We start from the raw sequence: 25739 nt of genomic DNA, 5'->3' as shown, positions 1-25739 counted from the left end.
CCGCGAGTCCTCTTCGAGTCCTCGTCACTGTCCTTATTGTCGCCGCTTATTCTTATCTCAATACATTCATTTCTCTCCGTGCATCCGCTTCGCAATCGGATTCGGCTGAGCTGCCCACGGGCACAACATATCAGACCGACCACTCCTTTGCCTGTCGTGGCAATTGACCACGTTGATGGCCGATCTCAGTCGTCTTTCAGATCGAGAGATTGTCGAGGCACTGCTCGACAGGTATGGTGTTGGCGAACTAGGTCGCCTTATCCTCAACATTGACCAATCTCGTTCGTAGTCTCCCACCCGCGAAATGCTTGTTCATGGCTAAGGACCTTGCACCAGGACGCAGCTCTGTTCACTCCTCAAGACCAGACTCACCGATCTCGACTGTATCGCTCACATCGAATTCCTCTCAATCAGGGCGTTATGCTGCATCTAGCGCTTCAAGCGTCCCACCACTTCGCCGGAGCTGCGACACGAACAACAGCGCCATATCGTTCGCTTCACAGTACCTACATGCACCACACCTCCAACATCCTTCTCCTCTCGGTCCGGACCCAACTCTTTACGAGCCCATAACCCAACCAGGAGCTTACCAAGCTTATGGTGTAACCTCCGCACTCCCAGGAAGCAGCCCTCTGAACCAGATTCAATCGCCACTCGATTGCCCTACTGTCAACATCTCGCAGCCTAAGGAGATGATCGAGCAACCGAAAAGACAGTTATTTTGCACCTTTTGCGCTGAGCAAAATGTCCAAAAATCAGTGACTTTCAAAACGAAATCGGACTGGAAGAAACATGAGACAAACTTTCACGAAACAGGACATGAATGGCGATGCAACGTTCATGGATGCTTCCGGATATTTGAACGTGCCAGCGACTTCTTGAAGCATCAGCAGCGAGAACACCGGCATATTCCAGATTCTACCGACGACGCCATAGTCAAACTACCAGACAGGGTCGCATTTGGTTGCGGCTTCAAGGGCTGTAAATATGTATCATACGACTGGGATGATCGTTGCAATCACGTTGCAAAATGTCCGCTCTTCTTTGCTGGCGCCGACTGGGATTATTCAACAAGGATACGAAATCTTCTGAGACAGAATTGTATACATGACGAGTGGAAGAGATTTCTTATCAGCATCTGCTATGCCTGGAACATAGATCGCACCAAGCTACGTTGGAATCCAAAAACCTCAAGAGTACTCCGACAAAAGCTCGAGTGTAATGACTTCGCTGATGTCCCTCTCTTAAATTTCTTCATCAATGCTGTTGAGCTCGGACTAGGCCAATCCCCAGTCCCGGATAGTTTCACTACGCCCAGAGCTCAAGTCACCCCAGACCAGAAGCCATCAGATGTTCAACAGCCTCATGCGCAGTATATCCCTATTGGCCCTCAAGGCTCAGACAAGCTTGTGCCGGATAAACACCCTCACGAAGATATGGAAGCACTCCTAGGCGAGAACCATGAGCTACCTGCAACTTTCTATCTGCCGGACGACACTTTCGACCACGAACAGACTGCATACTCCACTCTGAGTGATATTGATTCCCAACGTCGCGCCAGCGTCACCATGCTTGATGTACTCGACGAACCTGGTCTGGATCTATGGCCGGCTACTGAACCTATCGAAAACGTGGGTCTGCCTGCTTGTGGCAGCCAATCTCAAGAATTACCGAACAGTGAACTACAAATCGTCAATCCGGGGCAACCTTCCCATCCGGTTGTCGAAACATATCATCAATACACCGACTCTGTTGGGCCTTCGCGGTCGACCCCCGTTCAACGTTTCAATTTCAAGAAGTCCGTCAAACGAGTAAAAAGCAATCTGTCGTCTAAGAAGTCGCAACAATTCCACCAAGGCATCACCTACAATCACCCTGATCTTCCCTTGGGGGCTCATTCACCGAACACAAGTTCTGTCAGCTCACGTTCGGCGGGTGGTAGTCGTGTTGATCTTGGCCGCAATGTAAACATGCAATCTTGATCCTGCTGACTGTTATACTTGACAATTACTCTTACTTTCCTTTCATTCGTTCGTTGTTCTCTTCTAAAGCTCGGTGTTTTGTCTATGTAACGTTCTCGGACTCTCTTGTGTCACCATGGTCTTTCATGAACACATGAAACGCGTCCAGTCTTTTGAATGCTCTTTTCATTTCATGTAGTGCTTTCAACCTTCTTCAATCCCTCTTTTATATGGATCTTACATAGCCTTTTCACTCTCTTCTTCTTCTCCTTCTTCACTTCGCTCGGAATTCTGGATATTGGTAGGGGCATCATGGGTAGGGCTACGGGCACTTCCTTTTACAAGGAGTTCACGGTCGGTCAATGGGATGCATGGGCATAGAACAGGAATGGGAATTGATACCAGGTTTGGGAATACGGCATTGGCTAGCCTTACTAAGGATAATTTGGCATCGGGTGTTTAGCATTATGAATTGGGAATTTGCACATTTGGTCGGATATCTTAGGGCTTCTGTTTTGGAATGTCGAAGCTATTTATTACAGTGCTTCAATGATACAGCTCCGTTACTCCGATATCTCGGGAGCTATTTACCGTTTAAAATACCTTATCATTGCTATCATAGGGCTAATTACCCCAATAACCCCGCCAAGTTCTAGGAACCACAGAGTGACACGTCACTCGCCACCCTCAAATACTTACCAGCATTCATCACCTGCGTCGCTTACATCGCGAGCCACGATTGCGGCTTCAGTATACCGGGTATTGCATATTTCGCGCACCCTTGACACTCCAACATCACTGGAATATGGATCATTACGTAACGTCTTCTCATTCTCCTTACAAAGAGCAATAAATTGCACTCATCAAAACGGGACGTGCGAAAAATGGGATGTCATCTCTTTCAACAGCCATATATACCAGTTTGGGCATACACACACCAACGCAAAGCCTACATCTCTACGAAACCCAGGCCTAGAATTTAGGCTCCTTCCATCTCCTCAAAGGACCACAGCGTATGCCGCTATACAGCATATACCACTAATACACGTCTGAAAACCAACCCTTCCATCACCCCCATTACCATCTCTCAGAACCTCCCCCCCTTCCCCTCCAACGGCGAACTCCCCTCCATCTCAACCGGCCTCTCCGGAATAACCGCCCGCGGCGAAAACGCCGGCGGCGAGTTCGGCGAAACAGGGCTCGTCACATTACTACAACCCACATCAGCAAAACATCCCTCCCTCAACCACACACCAACGCCCCCTAGACTCAACAAAACTTCAGCAACTCACCTCACACGCGCCGCCGCACCCACAGGCCACGGCCCCATCGGGCCCTCCCCCCACTCCGCCGTCCCAACCTCCCTGACACTACTCCCCCCCGCGCTACTCGCCCCCCTCTTGACCCCCTCGAACCGGCTAAACCCCACCGCCCCCGCTGCGTACAGCGGCCCGCCGCCGAGCCCCAGCTCGCCCTCCGGCCGCACGACCGTCGCCTGGCTGCGGCTGAGGTCGTGCGTCAGCGTGCGCGAGCGCCCGATGAAGAAGCACAGCAGGGCCGCGAGGGCGAGCACGGCGGCGCCGGCGAGGGCGATGCCGACGATGGCGGCGCGGGTGAGGGGCGCGTGGTGGGTGGGGAGGGTGGTTGGGCCGGTGGGAGAGGCGATGGTGGTGCTGCCGGGGGAGGGGGAGGGGGAGGAGGATTCTGGGGGGAAGGGGTCGCCGGGTTGCAGCATGTAAGAGGCGTTTAGGGCAAGGGCGCGCTGGGTTGAGAGCGAGGTGGTGGCGTTGGGGTTGATGACGCCGACCATGCCGTAGTCGATGCAGGAGCCGACGGCGGAGCAGTAGAAGAAGATGGGGCTGGAGTCGTTGATGCGGAGGGTCCATTTGGGAGGCTGGGTTCAGGTGTTAGTAAGGAAGTTGGAAGAAAGATTATGGATGGAGGTGGGCTGGATTTATGTTCCCTTCGTGCTTGTTTGCGAGGCTTACGTTTGATAGGATGGCGTCGACGGGGTGGAAGCCGGAGAAGAACCCGACTTTGCCTTTGCCAGTCATCTCGTAGGGGATACATGGATGCAAATACTCCGCGCGCACGACGGAGTGGTTGGGAGGGAAGAAGTCGAATTCAATGATCTTTAATGTTCGTCAGCTTTGACGAAAGAGTCATCGGGATAGGGGCAGGCCTACATCTCCAACGTTCGCTTGGGTAACATCAGGCACAAACTTGTGATCGCCATCGCCAACCGTGACAGTGAAAGTGTGTGCAGGCGCAGAGGATGTTGTTGATGGCGATTTAGACTGGGCGACACTCTGAGCAGAAACGAATGGGTGAAGTTGGATTATGCTGAGAAGTAGTATAGCAAAGAGAGTAAGTGAGGGAGCCATATTGGCTTGATTGCCATGCAATTTAATTTCGAACCCGTCGAAATTGAATTTGGAAAGCTGGGCGCGTACTACGAAAGCGAAAATCGAAAGGAGAAGAAGTTGGGTCGCGTAGGTTCATTTCACTTAGAACGTTCCTTGTGCACATGTCTATGGCGCCAAGGTAGCGTGGCCCAGGTCTTTGTACACGAACTACTGATGAGAAGCCACTTCGAAGCCGTGGCGGCGCCTAGGCGCGAGTCTATCGCCCCAACAGAGATTTGGGGCAGCTATGAGGATACCTTAGACGAGTGAGATCGGAACTGTTACCTGTGGTTCAAACAGAACTACACTTCGATACCTAGTGATCTAGATCTATGATCCTAGTACCAGCGACATGAGAACCATTGCTGTGGGGTATTCTACGTTAAGCAACAGTCGTACATATTGAATGCGTGGTGTGGAGTCCACGGAGGACGAAGAACTTACCGATCGCTGCATCAGGGACAAAGAAAGGATTGCGCAACCTTTGAGTGGGATGGCTCTTGCCTAGGAGGTAAGCATCAAAGAGAAGAATGTGCATTATGATAGCTGAAACACTGCGAACAACGAGAAATGTTGTTGTGAAAGGAAATTTTCGCACTGCGAGAGAAGAGGACTGGCGCACGAGGCTGGCTACCGAAGTAGTACAAAGACAACAAGTAGGTTTTTACACGGGCGACTTCAGCTTTCTTACAAACATGATGTAACTTAGGTTATACAGATTGATGATGATGAAATCTAGGTGACGAGAGGGTCTTCCCAATTATACCGCCTTTTCCGTTGCACGGTATTCGACAGCAATGAAGTTCGCCTCCTCGTATTCCGCAGTGATGTCTAGACGAAGTGCTTCCGTTTCACCAGCTCCCGGACCTCTTCGCTATACTCCCGTCTTTGGAACTAACATATCCATCACAAGTTTTGCCGAAGATAATACCTCCTCAATGGTCATATTCAGGTATTTCTGTCTCCGATCGGATAGGACTAGTAACGACACATGCTCTCGACGATATCTTGATTCGTTTTTCAAAGCCAGTACCAGGATGCAAGTGCTGTAGCTATACTTCCCGTTATTCAAAGCTGAAGTATTCAACCGGAAGCGGAGGTTGCTGACATTGGCAAAAATGGCGATCCTATCGGAAACCACTAGATTATCCATGCGCTCCATAAGCTTGTACATAGGTGGCCTTTTCCACGGTGGGTAAATCGACATCAGTATTCCACTAAAAGCATCGTAGCGGAATGCAAAATTTTCCGAAGCAAACTTTCCAATTTCTAGGTACTCTCTCATCACGGGCACCATTTGATGATGCCCATCCTCGACTCCGATAAATTGCAGGCCATTTAATTGGCGTTGGAGCCAGGTTTTGTCAATGCACATGTCTCTACCGACGCGCTCGATGTGATTGATAGTCATCTCGGCGACCGAAGGTATCAAGAAGTAGAGACGGCTTGCGCAGAATTTCTCATGGAATGTCTAAGTACGGGTGAACCACCTATCTTGGACGATGAAGCTAAAGATCCTGTGTGCTCTCTTATTAACCCGGAGGTCATCGGGGTCGTCTTGGTAGTAAGCAGGAAATCCTCTAGGGTGTCTATTAGACTCTGAGAAGTGAGTGTCTGAGATAACACTGCTACTGTGAAGGCGCTCTCGGAGTAAACCCTGTGCATGATCTGCAGATGAGCCTCGATGTCGTCCGGATCGTCCTGAACGATGCATTCCTGATCGATCTAGATTAAAATTTGGCCTGGATCCATCTTAGAAATTGCGAAGCGCAAAGCCCGGTGGAGTACTTCGACGCGACATCTTGGTGGTCGTGCATCGCAATCCGTAGCATGGAAGGGTTTATTGATATCCCTGCCTGGCTTTGGATCCCAGATCACGTATTGTAGGATCGAACCGTCGAGAACTTGCGGCTTAACAGTATCCTAGGTATACGACATAGCGACATATGGCAAGCCGGTGCTGTGATGCTCCCATGTGTCGGCAATGCGCAGATGCACCTGATCTCTCCGGGGTAGGGGTCGAGGCTCAACAGGGACGAGGAAGCGAAGACGGAAGTCCTGGTCCGGATTATTCTCGACTAGTGCGACCCGTTGTATCTCGTCGATACTGGCCTGGAAAACTTCGAGGGAGCCGTGTATGTCGCCGAATGTGAGAGCTGTATCGCGCTGCATGACGCTAGTCTTCGTTCGCAGTCGTGCGGTAGTTTTCTTTTCTGGTGACCGTGGAACAGCGCGTAAAATGCAAGCAGTCCTCCCTCGTTGACTCGTTCAGTATCGAGTTGCTGCAAAAGCCTTTGAGCTGATGCCTGGCGGACAAGGCTGATGATAGCGGGGACGACGTGATGTGTTGGCACTTGTCGAAGACAGCAAACAGTGATCAATCGAGGCTTATCTTGACGCGTACGCCGTTTGAAAACAATTCTGTTCGCGGCATGAAAGTATCAAAAATACCAAGGAAAGATGTCTGGAGTGGGTCGTTTGTAGGTGCGAGGCTGAGTGTGGAGAGAAAGTCGGAGGAGCGAAACGCGGATCAGTTCTTCAAGACGGGCTAAATTATTTACAGTCAAAATACCCCTTATATTTTCCGGCGCGGTGGGTTTTCCGCGACCCGCCAGCAGTCTCCATCGGCCAAGATTTCGCCCGCTAAGTTTCTAAATTATGTGAAATAAAAAAAAATGAACGGCTAGAGCGCAGTTCGAACCTGGTCCTCCACAAGGGCAAAAAAGAAAACACAACGCAGGATAATAATACACTTTTGGTGACTTGTCACGCTGGAAGGGTATGACAATTGTCAAGCCTTCGCCACTAGGCTAAGGGGTATGAACGTGTCAAGCTTCCATTGTGATTTCGTTGAAGGACAGTCAAAATTAAACAAAATATATACCTCTAAAGTAAGTCAATTTTCTCGTTTGCTCGCTCCCCACATCCCTTCACTAGATCCATCTCTTACGTTTTTGCATTCCACAGATTGTCTCCAGGGAGGGACGTTATACCTAGGTACTGGGCGTACGGGAAGGAAGGTGATGCCGACCACGTGATATAGATGGCTAAGAAATGAAGCGACAGATTGGCGGCATGTGACAGTTTCGAACTTTTTCCTAGACTTTCACATGTTTATCGTGAGAAGTTTCCGCTCTACGGAAGACACGCTCGAGGTTCGGAGAGGAACCGGCCCAGCAAATAACAATCACCTCGTATTATTTTTACAAGAACTGGCAAAGTACATAACGCCAATGCTAATCCAACTCCACGATTTCAACCGCTCACAACTTGGGCTTCGATATGATAAACGAGTTGCCCTTCTGCAGCCAAGAGACCGCATCTCCGACCATCTCGTCCACGATAGCCTTAGCGCTCTTCTTCTCGTTAACAACCGCGGCAGCTTTACCCATGAGGAATGGGCGAGCGTTGTCCATGGTCTCGTCATCGATATCATCACCCATCTTTTCTAGGTCGTGCTCAGCGGGGATGATACCCTTGCCTGTAAGCTCCTTGATCTCCTGCTGCCTGTTCTCTTCCCAATTCGCGATGTATGGGTTGGTGCGCACGCGGAGTGGCCGGCCAGTGAAGATGATTGTGCGGACGTTGTCATCAAAGCCAGAGGTGCGGACCGCTTCTTGGTGAGCCTTTGGGGCGCCAGCCTCGTCTGATAGAATGAAGCGTGTGCCGATCCAGACAGCCGAGGCGCCCAGCATCAGCGCAGCAGCGAGAGATTGGCCGTTGTAGAGACCGCCAGCAGCGATGATCTGTACCTGGGCGCCAGTCATAGGCGATTTATGACCCTTGACGAGTTCGACGACGGTCGGGATGAGGACTGTAGTCGGGACATCGCCAGTATGTCCTCCACCCTCTCCTCCCTGGGCGCAGATGATGTCCACGCCCACTTCGAGGCACTTCTTGACGTGCTTGGGGTGTCCGATCATGTTCATGTAAAGGATGCCGGCCTTGTGTAGCCTCTCGACGACGGCCTGTGGTGGGACGCCCACGGCTGAGACGAATAGCTTGGCGCCGGAGTCGATGATGATGTCGACGAGCTCATTGAGCTTTCCCTTGGTGTAGTCGTAGCTAATCACATGAAAATGTCAGCTTAGGTCCTCGGATCATCATCCCTTTGCTGAGTGATATAGTAATCACGCGGGTCCTAAGGCGTTCTGATGCATAGTTGAGAGCTGGAGAATAACAGTGCTTACTTGGTCTTCCGCGCGCTTCCACCGACTTGGGGCAGCAGCAGGTCAACACCAAACGGCGCATTCTTGTCGGTCAAGTAGCTCTTGAGTTCTGCGACTTGCTCTCGTAGCATGTCAGGCGTGTACCCCACACCTCCAATGACACCGAGACCTCCAGCATTTGTGACAGCAGCGGCGAGCCTGGGACCAGCAGCAACGTTCATGCCAGCAAGGAGGACGGGGTGATTGATCTTCAGCAGATCAGTGGCCGTGGTGCGGATTTGCTCTGTGAGTTGTTAGAAGCAGCGCACGTGCATGTGACAAGGAACAAAGTGGCGTACGCGGAGAGGCCATGGTGGCGGTTGATGCTTTCTGAATAGGAGAGGATGCTGGAAGGGTGTGTCTTCTGTGTGGGTGAGAGCGTGGAGAGGAGCTGGAGGATGTGTTTGCAAGTGCGAGGACCGGATCTTATGAATGAATGCGGAGAGTCGAACGGCGCGACGTCTGACGCCCTTCCCCAGCAATCGAGAAGATACCGAGGCACCGAAAGAAACCGGGTTTAACTGCGCTCGGCTTAGTGCGGACGCTTTGCCTCCTCCATCTAGCTGCATCTCCGCCAGCATCTGCTGGTGCTGGCAACTGCTTCGGTCGATTCTGCCTCTCGAGGCAGCATGCGCCTGAGCAGACGGCATCGCTCTCTTATGACAGGTCGAACGCTCTCACAGGTGCTTGACGAAACCCAATAAGCAGGGTTCAATATGCCATTTTGGCGAGGGCCCGATTAAAATGCCAATGGACCCTGCGCTAGTCCTCGGAGCAGCCGGCGCGATGAAGATTTATTCACCTAACCACCAGCATCATCAAAATCTCCACTTGGGAAGGCTGATGTTGCACAATACGCCGCCTCGATGAGGATCTCCGCGAGCGCTTGTAGAGCCTCTAAAAGCTCGGTCTCGCCAAACTTCCGAAATACAACCCCTGCCGTATTACACTCCATTCGGAGTCCGCGTCTGTTCGCCGGGGGTGTGTCAACCTCTTCACTTCACTCCCACTCACCAAAGCGAAAAGTATGTGATATGGCTCCTGTCACATTCACACAGTCCCTCGTGCGTCGTTTCCACGATGGGCCTCGTGAGAAACACCGCGCCTTCATCGCCCTTGGGAGTAACCTCGGAGACAGGATTCGATGGATTGAAGAGGCATGCAAAGCGATGGAGTCGGGGGGTGGTCTTAAGGGTGAAATAGGACACGATATCCGGATCCTACGAACTAGCAGCCTTTGGCAAACGTCTGCTATGTACGTTTTGGATCAGGCGGACTTTCTGAACGGTGTATGCGAGGTAAGAAATCTCATGTCTCAATCATCTTCTCGATGTTGTAACGTTTCTCATCGGTTACCACTGTCTGCGGTGCCCCGCCATACTATCAAATACAGGACAAGATGTCAATTTTACCTGCTTCCAATTTGCAATGCCTTCGTTTCGAAATTTCCCGTTACTTGCCGCTGTCTGTGGTGGCTCAACAAGTTACCAGGACTAAGACAGTGTCGAATTTTGTCACATCGTAGTTTGCACTGCTGTCTTTTGAAAGTTCCAACGACTTGGTGCACTCACTGGGATACCTCAGGCAGCATCGTTCATTGGTCATAATGGACCGTTGAACCTAGTGAATCATCATCGACGTCTTATGCTTATTGAAACACACTTAAAATTGATCTAACTTTGTACAGATTGAAACCCTCTTGAGCCCTATAGAGCTCCTCGACAGGCTTCAAGCAATCGAGAATCAACTTGGCCGCGTGAAGCTGATTGACAAGGGCCCTCGGAACATAGACCTCGACATCCTTCTGTACGATCAGACAATCTTCCTCAACGAGCGCCTACAAATACCGCACAAGTTGATGCTTGAGCGTGAGTTCGTCCTGCGCCCTCTTTCCGAGTAAGTTATCCCCTACGCGTCTACCCAGCACATCTACCTTGCGCGTCTACCACATACGTATGTCCCACACGTCTGCCACATATCTATATCCTCCACGTTTGCCTTCCGCGTCTTCCCCTCTGTTCAACGCTTTGCGCTAAACATCCCAGACTGATCCCCACCGAATCTCTCCCAACAACACCAACAACCACCATAAGCGCCGCCTTAAACCGACTACCCCTCGGGGGCGCCCCTATGACCTCCTATACCCCCCTCTCGCTCCATTCACGCCAACTACCTCCCATAACACCCCACCACACCCACCGCAAAACCCACATCATGTCCATCCTCAACGTAACCCCCGACTCCTTCTCCGATGGCGGCCTGCACTCCCCTCACGACGCCACCCACCTGTCCGAAACCGCCGCCGCCCACATCGCCTCAGGCGCCACCCTCCTCGACGTCGGCGGCCAGTCCACCCGCCCCGGCGCGCCCCAAGTCTCCTCCAAAGAAGAACTCGCGCGCGTCCTCCCCGCCATCCGCGCCATCCGCGCCCTCCCCGCCGCCGCCGCCATCGCCATCAGCGTCGACACCTACCGCGCTGGTGTCGCCGCCGCCGCCGTAGCCGCCGGGGCGGACATGGTCAACGACGTCAGCGCCGGCGCCATGGACCCGGCCATGCTCGCGACGGTCGCGCGGCTGGGCTGCACCGTGTGCCTGATGCACATGCGCGGCACGCCCGCGACCATGAACGACCGCGCGTCGTACCCCCGCGGCGTCGTCGCCACCGTCGCGGAGGAGCTGCTCGAGCGCGTGCGCGCCGCCGAGGCTGCGGGGATCAGGCGCTGGCGCATCGTCCTCGACCCTGGGATCGGGTTCGCGAAGACGCAGGAGCATAACCTCGAGTTGCTGCGCAATTTGGGGCAGTTGAGGGCGTACCCAGGGCTCGAGGCGTTTCCGTGGCTGGTGGGCACGAGTCGGAAGGCGTTTGTGGGGCGGATTACGGGGGTTAAGGAGGCGAGGGAGCGCACGTGGGGGACGGCGGCGGCGGTGAGTGCGGCGGTGGCGGGGGGCGCGGATGTGGTGAGGGTGCATGATGTGGATGAGATGGGGAAGGTGGTGGCGATGGCGGATGCGGTGTGGAGGGTGTGATGGAAGGAGAAGAGGGGGGGGATAGAGTTGTGGAGCGTAATTGTACGGGCGCTCCAGTCTACCGTTATAATGGCGATCGAGATGGATGAGTGGTAGTTGGTATGATCGGTAATCGAGCCGGGCTACGTCGCGCGACGGCTGACCGTTGTAAGGGGTGATAGTTACAGGGCTCAGAGAATAACGCGGAGTGTTACAGGCAGTAACATAAGATTATCTAGCATGGTTATGAATCGCGAAGCAAACGTGTTTTCGGCTTAATGAGTGTATGCCAGTGCTGTTTTTATCAGCGGGTAAAGTAAGGCATGTGAAGGCAACGAGTGGCGTCCGATGCTCGCGTTGTTTTGCCTCGTTTGAAAGGCGGGTATGAATACTGTCGGCCAGCTGGATTCTTAGAGGAACCAGAGAGTAGAAGCTAGAAATCAGCACGTATGAAGCCGGTAGTGTGCACCAAAGATACTGTATTGGTGCTACCGAATACTACAGAAGCCGAGAAGGTGTGCTTTTTGGAATTGCCTGCAGTCTGACCAGATAGAGATCATAACTAAAGCGCCAATTGAAACCCCCGAGGAAATCGACCGAGGAAAACCAGCCAAAGTAACCGACCAAGAGATGTCCAGACGAGGTGCTGTAATGAGCATATTATACAGCAACCGTCTCACGATTGGATGTGCGAGAAAAAGTGAGATTTGCACCATCCGAACCACCTGCATTAAGATCGCCCGCGGGCAACACTGTGTACTACGCGACTGCCGAGATGGGCATGACGCTGGAGATCACAGGAGGCGGATCTACCTCGACCATAATCACGCCCATCACTAGCTGGAATTGCCGCGACAATGCCAGGATAGGGTACTAAGAGACCTTACACAAGCCCGGTAGTGGTGAGCACGACGGGAAACTTCAACGGCCTTCGTGCTCTCGGACACAATTAGTAGGAAGACTGGAGGAAGGGCATCTGTGGGAACTTGAGATTCGTGCAGCCGACCGTTTCGCATTGATGACCTAAGAGGGTACATGCGCAGTACTCCTCGAACTGATATTGTGTCGGCTCCGGCTTCTGCCGAGACATATCCACAGTAATCTGGTCTCGCACACCGATAGTAGACGCCGGGGGTGAGGATTTGATACAGGAGTCTCGCAGACTATTTGGGGGATTAGTTGAAAGTCGTTCGGGTAGAAGGTGCTCCGACTTGGACTTACAACCCATCTCCGCTCCGGCGGGCACGTTTGATTTCCCCTCCGCGATCTGAATCTTCGTACTCGCTCACCATGTCGCCGGCTGACTCTGCACTTTCGTCGACCGACGGGGAGCGAACAGTTCTGCTCCTGCGCCTTCGCTTGTAGGAAGCAGCTTTGCAGGTAACTGGTTGAGGGTTAGAATATACTTTTGATGAACAGAAACACCACGTCGAACTTACTCTTATATGCCTCTCTGCCACGCTGCTTGATTGCTTCTACTTCTCTGTCAGTCAATTCACGTTGGCTGCAGAAAGACAAGATCCGATCTGTATGGGGAGTCTCCTTGCGAGGTGAAAACGCGGCGAAGTCCACATCAAGTTCCCACTCCTCCGGGTGAGATCGTCTGATATGGCTTCCGAATCCATTCAGTCCTTTGAACTCGGTCGTCTCGTTCGCTCCTTTATTGGTGCTATTGATGTCGCAACCCTTAACGTTGCATTTCAGTTCGACATATTTTCCGTTCGAAAGCTTGACGATGGTTGGGAAAAGCCGCAGCACGACATCAGTCTGGTTGGCAGCGCTCGCCTTGACTTTACGCATGGATGGAGCACCAGGTTGTCCGAGACGAAGGGCGTCGACTTCGTCAGTAGACAAGTGCCGTACTACTTTGCAGTGAGCAACGACCTGGTCATCTGCAAGGTTTGCCATATGATGGAACCAGCTGAAATGGCGTTTGAAGCCGTTCAAACCTTTGTAAAAATTGTTCTCGCTGCCGCTGTTCACACCGCATATGCCACATCGCAATTCAACCCACCTTCCATCATCTAGCCGAGTAACGTGCGAGTATTTCTCCAGATAGGTAGTCCCGCGTTCGGTTTTGACCCCAAAAATATGGTCTGGCCACCGTCTTCTTTTGGGGGATTTCAGTGCTTCTGACCCGAAATCGTCACCAGAATCATCGAGGTCATCTTCGGAACCAGAATAGGGAAGTCCAAGGTGATTTGAGGGGATAGGACTGCGAGCAGCTCCCGAGAGGGAGGCATGATTGATGGTGGGTTGCTTCAACTCATCCTGAACACTCTGAACAGGCGATTGGGCTTCCTTCTGCGAGTTTGGGCGGCCACGGATTCTGCTTGCCAACGAAGTGACCAACGGCATTACCGTTGGAAGCGTGGGTGCAACTGGGGACCGCGGTGGGGTAATATCGTCGAAACAGCTTGGGGAAGCCTGTTCCTTGGGCTGCTGTGAAGGCGGAGTCGCCAGGCTTTGGTAGTCTGGAAGTAGAGATTTGCGATGCACACGCGCTAGTCTTTTGAGGTCCTGAGAAAAATCCAAAGTTAGTGAGAGGCCGGCCGCTGTGCTAAATTGTGGATTGACTGACAAGATTTCGTTTGGCAAGATTCTATATTCCCATCCACGGTTAGTACTGATCTCAACACAACATAGCCGCCACTAGACTTACAAATTTTTCCTCTTCAATCTTGTCCAATTCCTCCTCAAGTTCTGTTTCCCGGCAGAACGTGTCCACTTTCAGTTTCTCTGGGTTCTTGAGCTCAGCAGAGATCCGTTCGGTATCGACTTGTATCTTCTGTAGCTCTGCTGAGTTCTGCTCGAAAGACTTGTCAAGGTCGGCGAGTTGGCCGCCGAATGGATTGTACTGGGTCTTAGTGTCCGACATCTTGCAAGTTAGAGTGTCTAATAGACAATCGATCGTAGAGATACCTGGTAGAAGAGAAGACAAGACGCGATGACCAGCGAGGAGGAGGCTAGAGTACCAGGGCTTCAAGTCGGGGGGAACGCCAGTGTACCCGTCTACGCGCTGGATTTGAAAAAGTGACAGGTAATATTTACATGAGTCACTGCTCATCTGCACGAAGGCACTATTTCATCTGCACATCCCATGGTTAGTGAAACGAAGACGAATATCACCGAAGCCTCAAGTCTCTTAAAGGGCTGACTTGAACCAGTAGGCTCGAGTGCCGACCTCTTCCTGTAACATAGCAAGGCGAAAGTTATCGGAAGGCTAGCGGGTTGACCAATCCGAAGGGACTGTATAGACAGTTGCCTACGTGTAGCGGAAGTCCGTACGGTGCGTAGACTCGAGGTGGCTTTTCAATGTGACAAACGCGTCGGTGGTGGAAGCACGACTAGACGATCCACTTCCCGTATGAGCTATTGCAAGGGCCGGATGCCATAATTAGAAGCTTCTCAAGGTCCAGGTCGCTCATCTGATCGGTGTTTTGCTCCGAGAAAGGCCTGTTGCAGAGGGTGGCTTGCAGGAAGCAAGCTTTGCGGGCTCGGGGGCGAGTAGAATAAACCGCGATCGGTTGCTCTCAGAGATTGGCGCCAGGGATTGTCCGGGAAAAGAGGCTGGGTGGGGGGAGTGGGAAGTCCGACATGTTATATATCACATTCTCGCTTCAATCCCTGCTTCTAGACCCTCGATGCGCCAATGTTTCCCTCTGCACACATGGCGAACCTATTATTCCCTTACAAGACGTGTGAACAGGATGATTCGAACACCTACAATTGCCGGAGTTTGGGTTCTCCGTCACTCTCAAAGAAGTTGGGTGCAGCGGGAGTAGGAAATGGTACGCAAGGCTTCTAACGCCCGACTACTGCGCCAAGTCCGCCACTAGTTTTGAGACGGTAGACCTGCATTTTCGTTAGAACCTTATCGGCGATGTCGTGTTGGTGGATGCAGTAGGATAACCACCTGACTACCGACTGCTGGAATGGTCACTGGCGGCCAGTCCCGTACGAACAGTTCGGTAAATCCAAGAGCCCTATCAAGCCCCGGCTTGCAACAGGATCTCGGACGCCGGGGCGACCGACCGCTCCCCATTCAACGATATCTCAAGAGCAGCATCACCGGATAGTCAAATGGCATTCTTCGAAAGAACATTCCTAGAGAGAATGAGATTTCTCATTACAGGTTACCTATAGAACCTTTCCACCCCGTTGTCTCAAACAACATAACCCGGCACGGACATACTCATCCCTTGTAAGACCGTCAGGCTCAAACTATATCAAGACAGCAAAGATCCTAATCAGCCTAATACGTTGCTAGGCGATGTCGCTACAACCCAAGATCTTTCCAGTTGCAGATTCGGTCCTAGCCGCTATCCGTAGGCCCGCAAGCGTGCGCTAATGTTGGTTGCAAACATGGCCATGAAAGATTTCCTGTCTGACTTCGATATCGTCGTGGCCGTAAGTGCAGTTGTCCGTTTCGTACGCCGGACACTGGGTCCCAAATATCATTGAGAGGCAGGTAGGCCGGGCGACGTGGTCGCGAAAAGCGCACTGGATACCGTGACTCTCGAGCTATTACAAACGATGGTGATTAAATACGATCTTCGGTAGTTGATATAACTTTGACTTACAGTGCACACTTTGATTCTCATGCAATCTTCGCTGCAAAGGTGTCCCGATAGTGTGCAAGGGCAATATAGGAAGAAGGGGTCCATGTCGAAGCTAGGTACTTCGAAGGTCTGGACCTCATCCACGCCTTGGGAAATGCCGAAATCGGGGGCGCTGGTACAGTGTTAGCTTAGGTAAAACAAGAGATAGCATCGCGGCGAGGAAGAAAATCGGACACTTACTGCTTGACAACTGGATTGTCCTCTGGTAGGCTGAGGCGTAGTCTCTTTGACTGGCGGCGAGTCTGCGGTGAGTTGATTTCACTGCCCCCTCTGCCCCTAACAGCGCCAACGGTCGCTTTGCCGTCATTAGAGGCATTGAGTTCCGGTTCCATATTGTCGGGGGAGTCCTGAACTTTGCTTGGCTTATCAGGATCTTCGAAGTACTCGACTAAGTAATGATTAGTCTACGGTCGCAACCAATGCTCAAGACGAAAGTCGTTCATACCTTTGTATCCTCCCGGGCCTTCAACTTTGATCTTCTCTACCTCTTCCTGCGTAAGCTTCCTATACGTGCACATCTGCACAGTCCATTCATTTCTAGTCAGAATAGGATCCTCGAGGTCACTGTAGTATTGACTATGCGCCCCTTGCAGATGTGAGATGAATCCCGAGATGCCCTTGTAGAATCTGAGACTTGAGGATGACCCATAACAGTTCGTGCCGCATAGACAGCAACGCATTTCGATCATCGAACCATCGGAGTATCTGACTACCGTTGGCAATCCATCAACAGAGCCCAATAGCTTGACTGGTTTGGTATCTTCCTCTGCAATGATCATGTCCGTAGTGCGGCTCTTAATCTTTTCAATACCGTGGCATAGATCTCGGATAGCCTCAGGAGATAATTGGCGGACTGAGCATAACCTGATAATCTCATCGTCGAGAATCAAGCCCTTTCCGTTCACTTCTGAGGCTTCTGCGGCCTTCAGGTCGTGAGATTCCACCAAATGCTTTCTCATCCCTGTGGTGCCATTGATATAGTTCCCGGTACGAACGGTCGTGGCAGTATTGCCGCCACAGATGTAGCAGCGCAGTTCGTGCCAGATGCCTTTCATATACACGATGCTTCCGAAGGCCTTAAGGTAGGCCCCATGCTGGCTGCGGGTAAGGAAATGAACATCCACGGGGAACTCGGTTTGCTTGTTCTTCTTTCCCTTCCTATGAGTGGGCTTCTCTGGCGTATTAGGTGGTGTCAAGGTTGCGAATCCGCCATTCGTGTCGTACTGCTGGTGGTACGGTTCACCGCTGCCGGAGCCATACAAGCTAGTCGAGTGCAAAGTCAGCGACGAGGTGCGCACCTCTCGAAGCTGCTTGCGTAGTGCCTAGAAGTGGAATAGAGTTAGAATTGAAGCGCGATAGATACCCAAGCAGACGACATAGCGCAAATCAGATAGTTCCTCTAACGCGCTTGAGCACCCTCATCACCCTCTGAGGTACCTCGTGGGGTGGTCTCCAAGAGGAAATGAAAAAACCGCAAGGCAGCGATCTGGCCCCACTGAGGCTACCGGTCCGTATGGCGCTGCGAATTGGGGTGGGTTTAACTCACAAATTCTCGGGAGGACAGCGCTTCCAGCTCATCCTCAAGTTGGATCTGCTTTCGAGCAGTGTCCTGTAGCAGTCCCTCCAACTCAGCCATCTTCTGACGCTTGATGCCATCTAGGTTGGCTAGCTCTTGCTCAAACCAGCCGGGATCCATGTTGGCCGCCATGTCGTAAGTGCGGTTTGTAGACGACATGGTGTAGGAGCGAAGAAGAACAAGAAGTAGAAGAAGTACATAAAGGTTAGCGAGAGGGTGAAGGAGACTAGCGCCACGCTTAGCGCGATAGGACTACCGGCAATGGCGTGATAGGCGAAGGTAGAAGGGAGGTGAAGAATCTCACTTGGGTTCTATCATCCTTCATGAAAGGTGAAAATATCGGAACGGAACAACTTAGCTGCTGATCTACCGAGTAAGGCATACCTCATGTTACACTGCAAGATATGGAAATTTAACATCGATAGGGGATGGACGAGAGGATAATTTTGATTGTCCAAAATCTCTCACCGTCGGGAATCTACCTATCCGACCATCACATTCCATTCCACCATCCATCAAGCCATTAAAATACTAACATAGCTCTACCTCAAGAAAAGCAAGCGCCGTTGAGGGCGCTGAAATGGGGTATCTCAAAAAGATCGTCTCGTCACTCCTTCTCGTTCCCACGCACTTTGTTTATGTCTCCGTTCATCATGAGCCGTCAAGGTTGAATAGACGCCTGCCAATGCAATATGTGAAAAATCACAACTTTTATCCCCTCAGGTTGACGAAGGGACCCCCGTGTTGAATGCAACCGATTCGTAGGGTCGCCGCCCTTGAAAATGCTAAGAAGCGAAGAAGAAATTCCAGAAACGCCATATTAAGGTAGACTAACAGAGATGTTGAATGTCTTGAGAAGAGATTGACACACGATCTTCGAGATGGTACTAATTTTTTTGTTCATGACCATTGACGCCGTTAGTATGAGCAGCTGCGCCATTCGTAGTAGGCTTTGATGACTCGGTGGGCTTTTCGTCTCCATTTACGATCCCAGTCGAATGAAGAGGCTTTTCCATGTCTTCAACTTCAAGTCCGTTGAACAGAGGGAAGATACCGTGCGGAACGTGGAAATCATTGTGGACTATGATAACTATCAGTACATGTGGCGTAGAGGAAGGGAATATTTTACTAAAACTCACCGATGTTGACAAGATACCATGTATCCATGAGGTCTTCGACAACGTAACGGGACGGGCTGACGGAACTGTAGCAATTTGCCCAATCTTGACCAAGTCTGAAGAATTCATCCTTCCAGGCGAGGAAGCTGACGGTCTCGACAATGGTAGGTTGCACGATCTCTTTACCGGGGAATACACCCCAAGTCACAGCATTTGGTCCATCTCCAGGTGCATTCGTTTTGAGGTCACCAGACTTGTTGACAGCGTAGTACGTGATATCAGGATCTCGTTCGATTCTGGTGATCACCTCTGCAATGTACTCCGGCGAGACAAAGACCTCGAGGTAGGCCTTCTGGTAGACGTATCCATTGTGAGGGCCCCATCCAAGAACAGGGTCGGACGATTTGACTCCATCCGCAGCAGGCTGGGAGTTGATGGTAAGGAAGCCTCGGGTGTTGAGATTGACAAGGTCGTCTTGAATGCTCTCAGCTTCCTTCGAGATGGGGGCTTCGCTCCAGGGTAAACTGTCGAGCTTCCCGCTCATGTAGCGAACAAAGAGGTTCGCAATGTCCTTGACCGAGGTGGGGCTTCCCCAGAGCTTGATGTTCTGTTCATTGGTACCTTTGAGACCGACACCGTACGCATCCAGTTCACCGAACGCGGGAGAACGAGCGTCACCCCAGCGACCGTTGGGGAATTCGTCCCAGTCCTGGGTTCTAGCGACGTAGGACCTGTTCCTGTTTCGCCAGAAGATGGGGCGCACATTTTCCTCTCGGCGGTTGAGTCCAAGCGATGGCCGCCATGGTAGAGGCTTTTCGATTGGGGATTCCATGTCGGGCATCAAGTCCAACTCCTCTAGGACCATACGAGTGGTTTGGGCGAGGTTCATAGTGTAGAAGTGGAGATGTAGAATGCCCGCTTCGAGAAGCCGGCGACACATCTCTGCAATAAGAGTCTTTCCGACCTCTCGTACTTGAGCGTCATCGTTCTTAATTGGCTCCAGTGCCTTGGTCCATGCGGTCGGGATGTTGCATTTTGTCCATGTGGCTCGCCTCATGAAAGCAGCATGGGTATGGATTGGCATGATACCGGGGATGATAGGGATGGTCACACCTTTCGCTCGAACCTTGTCGACCCAGTCAAGGAAGATATCGACGTCATAGAACATCTGCGTGACGATGAAGGTAGCGCCGGCGTCAACCTTCTCCTTCAAATGGTCCAGGAGAAGCTCATGGTCGTCTTGGTCTTCACATCCTTCAGAGTACCCTGCGACTCCGATATCGAAGTGGTTGCCATAGGTGTCACGAATGTACTTGACGAGGTCCTTTGCGTAGCGGAAACCGCCAGCTGTGGCCTCCCACTTCTCCTTCTCCCGAGGAGGGTCTCCTCGCAGAGCCAGGATGTTTGTGCAACCCGCCTTGTATGCTTCCTTCAGTGCCTCGTCAATCTTCGATTTTTCCATGTCCGTGCATGTAAGGTGCATGCATGTCTCGAGCCCGTACGCAGATTGGGCGACCTTGACCATATCGCTTGTAAGGCGTGCCATGCGGCCGCCAGCGCCCCAGGTGATGTCAATGAAGGCGGGCCCGAAGCTGTGCATGCGGTCCATACGGTCGTACAAATTTTGCACACCCTAAAATTCTATCAGATTTCGCTCAACCAACTTGTAGAGTGCCGGACGTACCTGAGCTGTCTTCGGAGGGAAGAACTCGAACGAGAATGTCGCCTTGTTCTTCCTCCGCGACTGCTCCAGCATCTGAGAGATATGCATTGTGAATGGAGAGAAAGTTGAATTGTGGTGGAGGCTACGTGAAGGAGAGTTGCCACGCTACTGAATGATGTTGAGGGACAAGTTAGCAAAGATGAAATGAGTCACCAATTGGTCTTGAACGTGGTTGAGTATCAACTCATCGGAGTCGGTGTCATGTCAGCTTACCTACCGCACAGCTGATATAGGGCAGCACTGTTCGTTCGCACTCCGCCGGGGTTTCCACTGCTCAGATCTGCACCTTTCCGCCTGTCTGCCGGCGCCAGCTATCCAAAGTACCGCGCACGAGCCCAACGATCAGCAAGCTGCCGATGCATGTACCACAGATGCTGGTCCGAATATCGAGCGAACGGGCGGGTCTGTGGTGAATATGGGTGGTGTTTGTGTCGTAGTGTTGGAGTTGGGAGATTTCGGAGTTTGAATCGGAGGTCAAAGAATGACGCCGGTCGGCCCGCTAAGACAGGAAAAGTCCTACAAAGTGTGGGGTGCGCTGGCCCTGTCATCCACGTCGAATAAATATGACCGCAATCTTCGGCGTCCAGGGACGATGAGCAGCCATCAAGACTCATTGGCTCCCGTGGACAGGGTGCCTGGAACGAGCCGCCGTTCCCCGACCTCGTGAAAACACGTGATGAGTCGGGATGCCCGAAACAGCGTGCCGGACTCCTCACCATCATCGTCACTTTCAAACACCATATATCGTAGAATAACACAACGCACTGAACAGCAGCAAGGCATTGATACAAGATCCATTCATCACCGTACTTACCAGCCCATCTAAATATCCATAATGACCGCCTCCACTCCACTCCGCCGCCTCGTCGGCGTCAGCCTAAAAATGTACTACGACCTCTCCTCCACCCTCCGCTACGTGCAAGGCGTTCTCGAGCTCGACGGCCTCGCCTGGAACTACCGCATCGACCTCTTCGTCATTCCCGATTTCATATCCCTCGCCGACTCCGGCCGCATTCTCCAACCCTCCTCTATAATCCTCGGCGCGCAAGACTGCTTCTGGGAAGACGCCGGCGCATACACCGGCGAAGTCTCAGCCCGCTCCCTCTTCCAAGCCGGCGCACGCATCGTTGAGATAGGCCACGCAGAGCGACGCGCAATATTCAAAGAGACAGACGCGCAGGTTGCGCTGAAGGCGGGTGCGGCGGCGCGGAACGGGCTGATCCCGCTCGTGTGTATTGGGGAGCGGACGCATGGGAACATAGCCTCGGCGGCGGTGGGCGCGGCAGTGGAGGAGTGTAGGACGCAGGTTGAAGCAGTCTTAGCCGCGATTCCGGAGGACGCTGAAGTGATTCTGGCGTATGAGCCGGTGTGGGCGATTGGAGCGAAGGAGCCTGCGGACGCGGATCATGTTGTTAACGTGACAAAGGAGATCAGAGCGATGGCGAAGGGGAGGAAAGGGGTTACGAGAATAGTTTATGGAGGGAGTGCGGGACCGGGGACTTTTGGGAAGATAAGGGACGGGGTGGATGGTTTGTTCCTTGGGAGGTTTGCGCATGACATCCAGAACCTAAAAAGGGTGATTGAGGAGATCGGTGAGTCGTAAACAGTATGGGTTTGTCGAAAAGCGCTTTGGATTCTATTGGCGTGAACTGCTCTTCATGTATATTTGTAAGTAAGTAGGCAAGTATGTTCCCAAGTCCTTCAACATGCTCTCCCCAATCACATAGAGCTCACCAAAAGAAATCTCATAAGCTCTCAGCCACTGCCACCAACATCGACAAGAACAGGGACAAATAGAAAAAAGTGTGCGTGGTGTATTTCGAGCGCGGAATATGTCCTCCCATGCGTAGTAGTGAAGAGTCCAGGGGCAGCTGAGTTCTGAAGTAGACCAGCTCCAACTCCTCCTCAGCCTCAGTCCCATAATTCTTAAACCCAATTTTACATCTGACATATGCATATATTTAAAGACTACACTAACCTAGGATACCAGAGTATCCAGCGCTCACACAACTAAACGCTTCAAATAGTCACTACGTGAAACAAGCCACGGATCATGATGCTCACTAAACACTCCCAGGACCAAACCAACCGCCCACGTTCCAGTCGTGAGTTCTTACGCACTAGCACTCACCGAGCTATGATCTAGGTAATTTTCGCAGCATGCTTCCCATTTGACGCAGAAGGTCCAATTTCAGGAACGACAGCGATCTTAGCAAACGCCTCCAGGACCATCCCAATCAGCCATGCTGCGGTCCCAAGCCCGCATTAGCACTCACCTAGTTTCTAGGCAGTCACACCAGCGCCCTTTCATGCATGTCCCGATCCAGGAACAGATTCGTTCCCTGACACGACCCCGGGACCCCTCCCCACCCACGCCCAGGCAGTCTAGCCTCACACTCGCCTCGAGTCTCGACACTCACCCAACGGCTGGTTAGCCAAGTCCCCAGTTTCCAGACCCGCACATCAAACACCTACCCGCCCGTGTCTCAACGCTTCACGAACTTCATCTCCGCAACTTCGCACTTCGCCCGTATTCACCTGGCCATCCCAATCTCGCGACCCTCCGCTTTTCCTTCACCTCCCTGCCTCAACGAATCCCCGTACCATTATCTCCGAACCCCCAGGAACACTGCCAATCGAGTCCCTTATCAAGCCCCTCTCAAAATGCAACCCTTATTCCCGTCCCGCCTGCCCAATCTTCTAAAAATACCCCCGCCCAGTTCCTCCCCCTTACAGTACAATACCGACCTCCCGTCTCACTCCACTCCACTCCACTCCCCATGCTCCCACGCCCCGTATTCGCGGTCCCCCTTCCCTTCGTCACACGTCCCCATCCCACACCCACCCAACCACACCGCCTCCCCGATCCCACAGGGCTGCACGAACTCCGTGGCTGCTGGCCTGCACACAACCCGCCCGCTACGCCCGTTTGGTGACCCCATCCTTCACACACACACACACACCCAACCACGCGTCACACCGCATGGCCGCCTGCACAGCACAAGAAACCGGCAGCAGCCCTATTGGCCGGCGGCTGTGCGCCGGGTAGCCGGCACGACACGCGCCGCAGCAGTGGCGATGGGGACGCGTGGTGCGGGATCTCGGGACGAGGAGGCTGCTCGGGGGAGGATGACGAGGAGGCGTTGTGGGCGTGCAGGAGGGTGAGGCTGCTGGAGATGCGTCGGAGTTTGATGGAGGAGAGAGGACAGGAGGGGAGCAGGGGGAGGAGTCAGTGAGGGAGTCTGGGGAGGATGGCGGTGGGGAGGGCGCGGGTCGTTGGTTCGCGGGTGCTCCTGGTGTTTCTCGTTACTTTGAGGGATTGTTTTTGAGAGTCTGAGGTGGCAGTTGAGTTTTGTTTGGTCATGGATTTGGTGGTTGAGTATGTGTGTCACGTGATAGAGCAGTTAGAGAGAGGTGATATGATCGTAAGGTAGCAACACCATATTACTGTGGTCTCTAGCTCCATCTCAAACTCATAAATGAATTTCGTGAAAAGATCAGCGCCCGTAGACGTCCGAGGACGGTTCTGGAGGGGAAGGAAGTAAAGCCCCGCCCTAGCCTCAGATACCCAACCCCCCCTATCCTTCCAATACCCAAAACACCCGCTGGAAGTTCCCTCATTAAAGTTGCTAAATCAGAAGACAGACCCGCCGCCCTTTTCGCTAGTCGCTTGCTGCAAACAGGAATAGACATGAAGAGAAGAAGGATGAAGACATGAAGCTGTTCAAGTCTCACTCTTCACCCGCACCTCCCCATGCAATATATCCAGCAACTTCCGCAGCGTATCCGCGTTACTCGGTTTCCGCTGCTGGCCCCCGAGCTCCCCTTGCTTCTCCCCCTCCGCGCCGCCGCCGACGCTCTCGCTGTCGTCGGCCGTGAGCAGCTCGATCGTCTTGCGCAGCTTGTCGTACGCCGCGTTGAGCTCCCCGTGCGACGACTCCAGATGCCGGTACTTTTCGGTCAGGACAGCGAGCTGCGCCTCGAGGTCTTTGGCGTGCTTCTCCTTGCGCTCGCGGAAGGCGCGTTGCGCGGCGCGATTTTGGGCGCGGCGGCGCTGGAGAGCGGTCAGCTGATGCTCGGCTGGGTCACGTGATAGGGAGGTTGAGGGCAAACTTACTCCGCTAGTTGTGTGCGTGCGCTCGGCGGGCTGCGGCGGAGGATAGCTCAGCTCTGTCTGGCGCGGCCGCGGACTGCAGTAGGGGCTCTCGTCCGCGCTGCCGAAGTCCGAGGGCGTCATGGGGAGTTGGTACGAGAAGTTTAGCTCGTCGGCCATGTGCGGGTATTGTTGTTGGTAGAGTTGGTGGGGGTGTTGTTGCGGGAGCGAATCGAAGGTTGCGGAGACCTTTTCGGGGTACTGTTAGGATCGTTGGTTTGTGTTTTTGTAAAGAGATGGATTCTGGACGCCAAGAAAGGCTGCGGATTGAGGTTTAGGGGGGAATTGGGGGAAGGGAGATGCTTACGGGTGAGTTGCTTAGGCTGGGGACTTGCGAGAGGTCTGCGGGGAGCTCGAAGACTTGTGTTTGGTGCGGGGGAAGGTAGTTCCCTTGCGCTAGCCAGTAGTCGAATGATTGGGAGTCCATTGTGCGGTTTGAGGGTTGTGAAGTGGTGAGGTGAGGATGAGGAAGCACAGCAGCGAAGAAACGGTGGTTTCAACAAGTAGTAGAGTTTGCCAGGAGCAGATCAGTAATAGCTATCCGGATCAGTAATGGTAGGCTGGTTGTCGGTAGGGCTGCTAGTGTTGTAGTAGGTAGATATTGGTGAGAGAGGCCAAAGGGTAGCTTGGTGCTTAGGTTAACAGAAAGAGGCCGCGATCGATCTGAGGGACGGGCTCGATCTTATACAGCGTCAGACGGTGCTCCGGGCGTGAATGGCGGAATGTTCCTCTGGTCGCGGTGACGGGGTTCAGATGCAGGCTGGGGCATGGCTGCAGCAGGCCAGGGAAAGCTTAAGGGCGGCATCAACGACGCCGCGCTGCCATTCTGAGCCCTGCAGCGGGCGTGCCCTGGCTCTGCGCAAGCTCGGCGTGCTGGCGGACCTTCGGGGATAAAACGGTGGTGTTTATTCTTGTGACCGGGGCGCTGGGGGCGTGAGTGGCCAGTGATGGCGCCCTGTGCCGCAAC

The 25739-nt window shown here is 52.8% G+C and overlaps 7 protein-coding genes across 7 annotated transcripts; 3 read left to right on the top strand and 4 right to left on the bottom strand.

Annotated features, from left to right (window-relative positions):
* Nucleotides 1-4: 4 nt before the first annotated feature.
* On the top strand, nucleotides 5-2467 carry BDZ99DRAFT_574599 (uncharacterized protein). Its single transcript, XM_033728390.1, has 2 exons — nucleotides 5-281; nucleotides 337-2467. The coding sequence occupies exons 1-2, from the start codon at nucleotides 176-178 to the stop codon at nucleotides 1980-1982; spliced, it is 1752 nt and encodes a 583-aa protein (XP_033572690.1). The 5' UTR covers nucleotides 5-175; the 3' UTR covers nucleotides 1983-2467.
* Nucleotides 2468-7516: 5049 nt separating this feature from the next.
* BDZ99DRAFT_110409 (oxidoreductase-like protein) lies at nucleotides 7517-9020 on the bottom strand. Its single transcript, XM_033712404.1, has 3 exons — nucleotides 8874-9020; nucleotides 8557-8818; nucleotides 7517-8431 (listed from the first exon to the last, which is right to left on the bottom strand). Exons 1-3 carry the CDS (start codon nucleotides 8884-8886, stop codon nucleotides 7630-7632), a joined length of 1077 nt encoding a protein of 358 aa, XP_033572689.1. The 5' UTR covers nucleotides 8887-9020; the 3' UTR covers nucleotides 7517-7629.
* Nucleotides 9021-9593: 573 nt separating this feature from the next.
* BDZ99DRAFT_511135 (folic acid synthesis protein) lies at nucleotides 9594-12000 on the top strand. The gene is made up of 3 exons (XM_033724522.1): nucleotides 9594-9872; nucleotides 10262-10470; nucleotides 10668-12000. Exons 1-3 carry the CDS (start codon nucleotides 9609-9611, stop codon nucleotides 11599-11601), a joined length of 1407 nt encoding a protein of 468 aa, XP_033572688.1. The 5' UTR covers nucleotides 9594-9608; the 3' UTR covers nucleotides 11602-12000.
* An 83-nt stretch (nucleotides 12001-12083) lies between these two features.
* On the bottom strand, nucleotides 12084-14458 carry BDZ99DRAFT_540405 (uncharacterized protein; the record flags this gene model as incomplete). Its single annotated transcript, XM_033726709.1, has 4 exons — nucleotides 12084-12743; nucleotides 12802-12964; nucleotides 13020-14100; nucleotides 14243-14458. The coding sequence occupies 4 exons, from the start codon at nucleotides 14456-14458 to the stop codon at nucleotides 12530-12532; spliced, it is 1674 nt and encodes a 557-aa protein (XP_033572687.1). The 3' UTR covers nucleotides 12084-12529.
* A 4137-nt stretch (nucleotides 14459-18595) lies between these two features.
* BDZ99DRAFT_110371 (methylenetetrahydrofolate reductase-like protein) lies at nucleotides 18596-20877 on the bottom strand. Its single transcript, XM_033712403.1, has 4 exons — nucleotides 20837-20877; nucleotides 20581-20727; nucleotides 18918-20529; nucleotides 18596-18859 (listed from the first exon to the last, which is right to left on the bottom strand). Exons 2-4 carry the CDS (start codon nucleotides 20665-20667, stop codon nucleotides 18666-18668), a joined length of 1893 nt encoding a protein of 630 aa, XP_033572686.1. The 5' UTR covers nucleotides 20668-20727; nucleotides 20837-20877; the 3' UTR covers nucleotides 18596-18665.
* A 481-nt stretch (nucleotides 20878-21358) lies between these two features.
* BDZ99DRAFT_466653 (Triosephosphate isomerase) lies at nucleotides 21359-22538 on the top strand. The gene has a single exon (XM_033720835.1). It carries the CDS (start codon nucleotides 21455-21457, stop codon nucleotides 22220-22222), a length of 768 nt encoding a protein of 255 aa, XP_033572685.1. The 5' UTR covers nucleotides 21359-21454; the 3' UTR covers nucleotides 22223-22538.
* A 1625-nt stretch (nucleotides 22539-24163) lies between these two features.
* On the bottom strand, nucleotides 24164-25342 carry BDZ99DRAFT_110337 (uncharacterized protein). The gene is made up of 3 exons (XM_033712402.1): nucleotides 25080-25342; nucleotides 24737-24961; nucleotides 24164-24673 (listed from the first exon to the last, which is right to left on the bottom strand). The coding sequence occupies exons 1-3, from the start codon at nucleotides 25197-25199 to the stop codon at nucleotides 24344-24346; spliced, it is 675 nt and encodes a 224-aa protein (XP_033572684.1). The 5' UTR covers nucleotides 25200-25342; the 3' UTR covers nucleotides 24164-24343.
* Between the last annotated feature and the right edge of the window lie 397 nt (nucleotides 25343-25739).

The sequence above is a fragment of the Mytilinidion resinicola genome (genome assembly GCF_010093595.1).
Source record: "Mytilinidion resinicola strain CBS 304.34 unplaced genomic scaffold BDZ99scaffold_18, whole genome shotgun sequence".
Classification (NCBI taxonomy): Eukaryota; Fungi; Ascomycota; class Dothideomycetes; order Mytilinidiales; family Mytilinidiaceae; genus Mytilinidion; species Mytilinidion resinicola.
Note: the sequence above shows the minus strand (reverse complement) of the source record. Positions and strands in the feature narration are given on the sequence as shown.